This window comes from Carlito syrichta, unplaced genomic scaffold, assembly GCF_000164805.1.
Source record: "Carlito syrichta isolate Samal-C Ts95f unplaced genomic scaffold, Tarsius_syrichta-2.0.1 Scaffold288375, whole genome shotgun sequence".
Lineage (NCBI taxonomy): Eukaryota > Metazoa > Chordata > Mammalia > Primates > Tarsiidae > Carlito > Carlito syrichta.
The window spans coordinates 1-9,445 of NW_007232471.1; the positions used below are offsets into that span (position 1 = coordinate 1).

The 9,445-nt window shown below is 46.6% G+C and overlaps 1 protein-coding gene across 1 annotated transcript; it reads right to left on the reverse strand.

Moving 5' to 3' along the window:
• Positions 1-359: 359 nt before the first annotated feature.
• On the reverse strand, positions 360-8,589 carry LOC103255747 (G patch domain-containing protein 1-like; the record flags this gene model as incomplete). The annotated part of the gene is made up of 4 exons (XM_021710288.1): positions 8,514-8,589; positions 4,943-5,147; positions 2,118-2,414; positions 360-538 (listed from the first exon to the last, which is right to left on the reverse strand). Coding segments are annotated over exons 3-4 (417 nt in total), but the record flags the coding sequence as incomplete, so codon positions are not given.
• Positions 8,590-9,445: the final 856 nt, after the last annotated feature.

A 9,445-nucleotide genomic window follows, 5' to 3' on the forward strand; every position in this document is an offset into this window, starting at 1 on the left:
GTGCTACCACGCCCGGCTGATTTTTTGACTTATTGTAGAGATGAGGTCTCGCTGCCCTGGTGGGTCTCAAACCCATGGGCTCAGTCAATCCACTCACCTCAGCCTCCCAAAGGCGCGGGATTACAGGCTGAGCCACTGAGTCCGGCTCCGGTTTAACATTTTCAATCAACCTTCTAGAATTACAAAACAGCTTGTTTCGTATATTTTTGCTCAAGTATATTGGAAACTAGGGCATAAAAGTTTCTTATTCTACTCTGCCATATATATTTCAATATTTTCACTGAAGTATTTAAAATTTTTGGCCAAAGTGTTTGCTCTGTTATCGGAGTTCATCAGGGAGGGACAGGATGGCAACGGACCTCTTGGTCTCGAGGGACTTCAACCTGATCTGAGTCGTCTTCCTCCTTGGCATGAGTGAATCTGGAGGACAAGGTCGAATGGGAAGACACGTACAGCTGGGCCGCCCGGGCAAACTCATCCCGCTCACGGCTTCGCTCCCACTCTGTCATACTGGGATCCAGACAGTGTTCCAGGGCATCTATGGTACAGAGAACAAGAAATCATTTCACTTCTAGAAAAAACACTGGGCTCAAAGGAGAACATAGGGTAGACACCACTGCACCCTGTGTATTTCATCACAGGAAACACAAATCCTTGTCCTCAGCTTTATGATGACGGGGCTGGGCAGGGAAGGTACTTGGTAGGTAATAGTATTCTTTCCTTCAAAATGGCGCTTGCATTGAATTCTGTCTACCAAACATAATAGAGAAAAACATTTGGGAGGCTAACGCGTGGTTAAATCTTCAGAAGCAACGAACTCATCACCACTCCCAGACAATGGTAAGTTCATCCCAACTATATCTATGCATCTGGGCAGAAAAACACTATTTCCTTAAACTTTTTAAAAAATTTAACAAATAGACATGAGTAATGTGGACTGTTAGGACAGAGTAAAGGTACAGTCAATGGACTTTATATTCCCCAAAGATCTGCTTTTGAAAAACAATCCCGCTGGGTACAGTGGCTCAAGTCTGTAATCCCAGCACTTTGGGAGGTAGAGGCAAGAGGATTGCCTGAGCTCGGGGGTTCAAGACCAGCCTGAGCAACATGGTGAGACCTCGTCTCTACAATAAATCAAAAGATTAGCCAGGCGTGGTGGCACATGCCTGTGGTTCCAGCTACTTGGAAGGCTGAAGTGGAAGGGTTGGCTGAGCCCAGCAGGTCGAGGCTGCGGTGGTTGTGAGCATTCCACTGCACTCCAGCCTGGGCAACAAAGTGAGACTCTGACTCAAAAAAAAGAGAAAAACAATCCATTGAAATAACCCTATAAGGACTACTGCACCTAACAACAGTCTCTTTCCTAATTCTTGCCATGTTTACTTCATAAATCAGAGTGACTTTCTCTCCCATGTCATTTCCAACAATCGACTATCTTTTTAAGTCAAACTTGAGACTATGATTTAAAGCTGGATGGTTGGGATTTTAAGAAAAAGTGTGAGATGCTGGTGTGAAACATGAAATGCAACACTTACAGAGGTCAAGTATTTGCAAACAGCAAGTGGCCACTGCTAAAGCATGTTCTCTAAATTGCTATCTTTGAGCCTGAGATACAGAGAAACACAAGCCAATTGTTCTTGCTTTCTGAGGTCAAGAACCAAGGCCTGAGACCTTTGGACTGTTTGCAGCAGGATAAGGCAAAAACACTGGCAGAACAGGATTCCTCAACTTTTTTTTTTTTCTTGAGTCGTTGTCTTACTGTTACCCATGCTAGAGTGCAGAGGCTCACGACCACCACAGCCTTGACCTGCTGGGCTCTGGTGATCCTTCCACCTCAGTCTTCCAAGTAGCTGGGACTACAGGCGCACACCACCATATCCGGTTAATTTTTGACTTATTGTCTCACCATGTTGCCCAGGCTGGTCTCGAACCCCTGGGCCTGGACAATCCTCTCGCTTCTGCCTCTCAAAGTGCTGGGATTAGAGGTGTGACCCACTGCACCCAGCTTGGATACCTCAACTTTAAATCTGGAACCGAGATGAAAACAGTGACAGCAATGGTAGCATTCTCACTCTTCTCACCCTACCTGAGACATGGGAGACCCAGGCACGGCAACTCACCTTTTTGACCCTGTTTCATATGCACTAAGAACTCTTCATATCGTTTTTGCTTTTCCGGATCTTTTGCAAAAGGTTTGAAGTTGCTGGCTCTTGTAGTGACTGTCCCATCACCCAGTGCCATGTGCCAAGAGCAGTGTCCAACACCTGGAGAGGAGGGCTGAGGTCTGCTGCTTGGGGCGTTCTGTGCCAGACTCCTGGCCTTGAGTTGAGCTGCCTTGAGGTCAGTGGCCTGCTTCATTTCTTTGATTCTCTCTTTATCTTTTTGGGATAGAAATTCTAACACTGACGCAGTTGAGCCTAAATAAAAACAGCAATGAGAGATGAAAAGTATAAGACAACTGTATTTACATTTCTCTGTGCATATGTGTTCAATATCACAAATTGACTTAATTGGAGATGAGTATTTTTTTTTTTTTTTTGAGTTGGAGTCTCACTCTGTCGCCCAGACTGGAGTGCAGTGACCGCTTCCGGCCACCGCAGCCTTGACCTGCTGGGCTCCGGCGATCCCTCTGCCTCAGCCTCCCAAGTAGCTGGAATTATAGGCATGCGCTACCACGCCCAGCTGATTTTTTTTTTTTTTGATTTATTGTGGAGATGAGGTCTCGCTGCCCAGGCAGGTCTCGAACCCGCGGGCTCAGGCAATCCACTCACCTCAGCCTCCCAACGGCACGGGATTACAGACTGAGCCACCGAGCCTGGCTTGGAGATGAGTATTTTACGTTTAGTATTTTACGTTTAGTATTTCACTTATGTTCATATCTCCCTGAGAACTAGATAGTAATAAAGTCAGAAGACTACTATTTCACAGTTGGCATTTATTGGAGGTTAACACTGGGACGTTTCAGGGCATGGGAATGGGCCTAGGATAAGGAACCCGACCTGGCTCCAGACCTCTGGGCTGCAGGGGCCAGGACTGCTACCATCCTGCCAGCACAAGTCCTGGTTCCAGTCACAGACGCTCAGTGGTGCTGACTCCACCCCAGGACCTGGCCCGGGGGCTGGAGGACAATGCAGATGAGGTCCCACCTCTCACTAGTGAGGGCAGCGGATAGGAAGAAGCTGAAGAACAACACTCTAGCCCCCAACAGAGGAGCGCTATGGAGAAAAGCAGAACGATGGGACCAAGGTTGACCTGGGTGAGTGGGCTGGTAGTAAGGGCGGCAGGGAGAAGAGAGGAACATCCGAGACAAGTCCTAAGTAAGGAAAACAAAAAGAGCCAGACTCACAAAAACACAAGAGAGGAACAGAGGCCAAGGAAACAGTAGAGACACCAAGATTTCGAGGTGGTGGCACGGGCAGCACGTTTAGGGGTAGAGAGGAGACAGGGGAGGCAAGACTGGGGAGGGTGAAGGGAAAACGGTAAATGACGTGTCTTGAAAGGCAGGCCGGGGCTGGATCGCAAGGGCTTGGGGGAGTCGGGATGCTTCTGTAGTTACGGGAGTTCTAAGGGAGGGACTGGCATGACTGGGTCCCCGAGCTGCTTTTGAGAACAGACTGGAGAGGGGAGGGAGGGGAAATCAGGAGACCAAACGGGTGGCTACTGCAGGAGTCCAGACAAGAGGTGATGGGGCATAGACTTGGGGCAGGGAAGCCACAGAAACACAGAGAAGGGGATGGAGTCCTGCACGCACTGGGGACAGAGCTAAGAAGACTTGCTGAGGGACTGGGCAGGGCCTGGCACGGAGGGACACAGAGGAGCTGGAATTCGGATTCCTAGTTCTGGTCTGAGCGATGGGTCCCTGGGGTGTAATTCACTGAGAGGGGAAGACTGGAGGAAGAGGAAAGGTAAGAAGGAAGCGGGAAACCAGGAGTTCTGCCTTGGTTGATGATGTCCGAGATTCTGTGACGTTCTCAAGTGGCAACGACACACAGCCTGAGCCCCCGAAAGCCCGAGTCCACCTCCCACAGTGAGCCTTTCCGCGACGCTCTACGGGGAGTCTCCACATCTTCCCACACTTTCAGGCATATCCATTCCTCTTAGGTTTTCAGGAGAAGAGCTATATCACCCTTTCTCCGTGAGGAAAAAAAGCAGACTTTCCCAGCCTGTGCAGAGAAGGCAAAGGTACCTTAGTCACCTTCCCAGATAATTATCAAAAGTCTGAAAATAGTTAAGTTCACAACAAGGGTTGTGATTTTAATGACACCACCCAAACTGAAGGTAGAAAAGCAAGCCTTAAGAAGTGAAGAATATGTACACTATTTCATATGCTATTTACAATAAATAATGCTATTCCCACAGTTTGGGAATACAAAATCATGTAAAAAACTTGGCGAGAGGCTGGGCTTAGTGGCTCAGCCTATAATCCCAGCACTTTGGAAAGCTGAGGCGAGTGGATTGCCCGAGTCCGCGGGTTCAAGACCAGCCCAGGGAACTTGGCGAGACCTTGTCTCTACAATAAAATAAAAAATTGGCTGGGCATGGTAGCATGTGCCTATAGTTCCGGATACTTGGAAGGCTGAGGCGGAAGGATCACTGGAGCCCAGCGGGTCGACGCTGGGATGGCTGTGAGTGTGGCGACAGAGTGAGACTCCAACTCAAAAAAAAAAAACTTTGGCGAGAAAATAAAAACTTTCCAGCTGGGCATGGTGGCTCACGCCTATAATCTAAGCACTATAGTCCCAACTACTTGGGAGGTTGAAGCAGGAGGATCGCTTGAGCCCAGGAGTTTGAGGCTGCAGCGAGCTGTGATTTTGCCTCTGCACTCCAGCCTGGGTGACAGAGTAAGAGACAAAAAAAAGAAAAGAAAAAGAAAATAATAACTTTCCATTTTGATAACTCAGGTTATTTGAAATGTAATGATTCCAATCTTCTCCTCAGCACATACCTTGAATAGGCGTCTCTCCTAGCAGTTCCGCCCGCTTGGAGGCATTCAGTTGGTGCTTACTATGTGTCACTGGGTCATGTACTGCCTTACCCGCTGACTCCGATAATACCTGAAGTAAGTGGGAATTCTCAGAAGTAGCAGCCACCACAGGTCTGAAATAATGCACCGGTCGATAGTCTCTTGGAAGCACAGGAGGTGGATAAATCTTAACAAAATAAAACCCAAAAAATACAGGCTGCAAGAAGATCATGTTTGATTTAACCAAGAAAACCCATCACCTCTGAGCATCACGAATCCTGCCCCTTCCCTAGCTAAAATTCAGCAGGTTGGAAGCACTGCAACAGCCTGGTCAAGTGTCCGACCAGTGTCCACTCAGATTTGAAGGGCTGCCTGGACCCCAGTGTTCCAGTGGTCAGACATTTAGAATATCCCCCGCCTGCTCCAACAGAGAGATGCTGGCATGCATGCTTTATACAATAAGAGCAATCACAATAATAACAGAGCATACAACATGATGACCTACATGCAGACTGGCTCCTGTAAACCCAGAACCTCAGAAAAGCATGATTCAAAGCATGGAAAAAATAATAACTTCGTATACTTCTAAGTTCAGAATTATTTTTTCTGGTTATGTTTCAGTTCTAAATTGAAGCTTTAGGCCTTATTTTTGATCCAAGGTGTTTTTAATTTAAAAGTGGACTGCACTGAAATTGAAATATTATTTGGGAAATTTGGATATTTTTAATACTGACAGGTATTAATGATAGCATAACAGGTAAGTTAAAAGAAAGTATTAGATATTTTTAAGTAACTGCACTAAATGATCTCCCGTGCTCTGGGTCTAACAAGCACATATTTTTGGCCAGTCCCATTTAAGCAGTTTTCTAGATTTTCAGGTGCCTGAAAGCTGTAATCAAGCCAACTCGAACTCTGTAGCAGTGAAGCACCAGTCCTTCTCTCCTCTGGTTCTGTCTCAAGAGCACACTGAACTCCCTTGAGGACTGTAATAGGACTGATGCCCGCACCGTGCTGCACAGAAGTCTCATCTAATGGGAGTTTCCCAAGCTCCCCAGGGGTTGTAAGTGCTGCTGGGTTGTAAGTGCTGCCTGATAAAAGCCTATGAAAAAGTGCTATTATCACTGTCAGGAAATCCTATTTTTTATCATCTTAGCCTGATCGCCTTCTTGAAACACACTGACTCCCAAATCAGCCAGAAAACTTCCCTTGTGGAGAGTGGCAGAGAAGAGGTGTGTGTCCTTAACTCTTCTCATGTCCTCCATTAGAGTGAAAGCATTTCTCTCACTGCCAAGTCACTGCTCTGTGTGGCCTCTCGACCTGTATCTAGAGAACTTGCCTGTCTGAGAGTCCAGGGTACACATCCCTCCTCTGAATCATTCCTACCCAAGTCCTGCTCCAGTAAGGAGCCTCCCAGGAAGCCCTGGTACTTGGTCTCTGTATTTAAGGCTCTCTGCCCCACTACATTGTTTTTGTTTTTGTTTTTGAGACAGAGTCTCACTCTCTCACCCAGGCTGGAGTGCAGTGACACGATCTCAGCTCACTGTAGCCTCAACCTCCTGGGCTCAAGCAATTCGTTCCAGTAGCTGGTATCATAGGCATGCACTGTCATGCCTGGCTAATCTTTCTTTCTTTCCTTCCTTCCTTCCTTCCATCTTTCTTTTTTGTGGAGACAAGGTCTTGCTGTGTTACCTAGGCTAGCCTGGAACTCCTCAGCTCAAGCGATCCTCTCACCTTGGCCTCCCAAAGTGCAAGGATTACAGGCACGAGAGAGCCACCACACCCCCACACCCGGTCATAATTATTCTTTTTTTTTTTTTTTTTTTGTAAAGACAGAAACTTGCTTTATTGCCCAGACTGATCTTGAATTCCTAGCCTTAAGAGATCCTCCTGCCTAGACCTCCCAAAGTGCTGGGATTATAGGCATGAACCACTATACCCCAGCTACGTTATATTTGTGTGTCTGCCACCCTCACTGGTTGGGAACTAGTTGGGGTCAGGATTTAGTCCTTTTTATCTTTGAAGCCTAAGTCAAGTGAGTACTTCTCCACCATTTTCAAACGATGCTTCCTTTCCAATATGTAAGAGACCCAAGTCCTCCTTTAATGTTATTGGACACTTCTGGTGACAATAGCAGCATACTCTGTACCAAGCACTGTTCTAAATATATTCTGCTTGCTGTTATAACACATTAACTACCACAAGGAAACAAATCAAAGTTGCCCCCTGCCTCCACTGTTCTGGAGAACTGCAGGCCAAACCTTAGAGGTGCTGGATAAAAAATGAAAAGCTGATTACCATGTGGAACAATCTGAAACAGGAATGCTGACAAGGCCGATGGCCAGGCACCCCTCCTGAGCTGGCCAGCACCCCAACTCCCCTGAGTGTGTGCTTGTACACATGTGGCTTTGATGGGATTAAGGAAGAGCACCATTTGGCCCAAGGGCAGATCTTCACTTGCAGCTGTTTCAACATCTCACATAAACAAGACTATCTGCAGAGGCACCAGGAGCTCTCCTCCACTCTGCTCACTGCATGCAGCTTGTTTCTCAGTAGGCCTCTGCTAAGGACACAGGGAACCCCACCAAAGCTAGCTCAGAGCTTTGGGAGGAGTCAGGGCTGTGGATTAGTATGGCTCTCTGATAGCTTTCTACTTTTCTTAGGTAATACTGCTCCGAGAATTTTTTTTTTTTTTTTTGAGTTGGAGTCTCACTCTGTAGTTCAGGCTGGAGTGCAGTGGCACGCTCACAGCCACCGCAGCCTCGACCTGCGGGCTCAGGTGATCCTTCTACCTCAGCCTTCCAAGTAGCTGAAATTACAGGCATGCGTCACCACGCCCAGTTAATTTTTTAAAATTTATTGTAGAGATGAGGTCTCGTCAAGTTCTCCAGGCTGGTTTTGAACCTGTGGGCTCAGGCAATCCTCTCATCTCAGCCTCCCAAAGTGCTGGGATCATAGGCGTGAGCCACCATGCCCAGCTGTCCCTAGAATTATACCAATTTCATTCTCCCACTATGTTTCTAATGAGTGTCTCTTTTTTTTTTTGAGTTGGAGTCTCACTCTGTCCCCGAGGCTGAAGTGCTATGGTATGCTCATAGCCACCACAGCCTCAACTTGCTGAGTTCAGGCAATTCTCTCACCTCAGCAACCCAAAGTGCTGAGATTAAAGGTGTGAGCCACCATGCCTAGCTCAACTAACGTTTTGATTTATTGCAGAGACAGGTCTCACCAAGTTGCCCAGGCTGGTCTCAAACCCCCGAAGTCAGGCAATCCTCTCACCTCTGCCTCCCAAAGTGCTGGGATTATAAGCATGAGCCACTGTGCCTGGCAATGTGTGTCTCTTTTAGTGAAAATAACCACTTGCTTTTAGTTTGGATTTAAAATGTTAGCAATTAGATGTTTGAACATGTGACATTTCTAATGCAGTGTTTTCCTAGACAATCACTAGTAACCAGGCTGTTGCTTTTTGAAAACAGAATTTACTTATATAACTCAGATTATATAGCAGCAGATATTTTAAGCATGAAATCAGTTTTGTAAAAAATAGTTTTCTTACTTTCTTAGAAGATAACGGTTTAGAAGCCAAGGAAAATCCATCCAAAATTTTGCCAATGTATCGAAGATCTTTCTCTGATTCTGCAAAATGATGTCATTGATTGATTCCAGAAATAGAGACAATTAGAGTAAGACACAACATGTCAGCTTTTTATCTCCAAGGACATAAACAGGACGTGTCATATGTGATATCACCCAAAGGCAGCAGTAAAAGGGAAGAATGAATGGCATGCAAAGTCCTCACACCTCTGTTGACTCAGTGACTGGAGACCCAGCCCACACCACCCTTGGCCGATTAGGCTGCCTGGGACATGAGACTGTGGCCCTCTAAGACAAGTACCTCGACATTATTTCTAGAAAAGGTACCTGACATACTAAGCCAAGGGGCACCAAAGGGTATACTCTGTAGAGTAAAAGATCTCCAGAAAAACCAAAAGGACAAGTATGGGTAAAAATAAAAGTCATAACCGTGAGAGAGTCGTTTGCAAAACTAGGTGAAGAACCACGGGAGACACCTCACAATTTCCTTAGCAACAATCCAAATAAGGCACAAAAGGCAACCAGGTCAGCTGTAATCTAATCTTAGTACACGTTAAAAGGTACTTTTGTCCATTTCACAAATGAAATGCTACCAAGAGATAAAGCTCACAAGCTTAGGAAACTGGCCACTGCCCTCTGACTTGGGGCTGAATCGTCCACTGGTCATGGAGATAGCACCCCCAACAAAGGCCCTATGATTTGATCTCAAGGATTTCCTGCTCATGGTGGTTATGTTAAAAGTATTGTGCTTTCAGCCGGGCTGGGTGGCTCAGCCTGTAATCCCGCGCCTTTGGGAGGCTGAGGTGAGTGGACTGCCTGAGCCTGCGCGTTCAAGACCTGCCTGGGCAACTTGGCGAGACCTCATCTCTACAATAAATCAAAAATGAGCTGGGC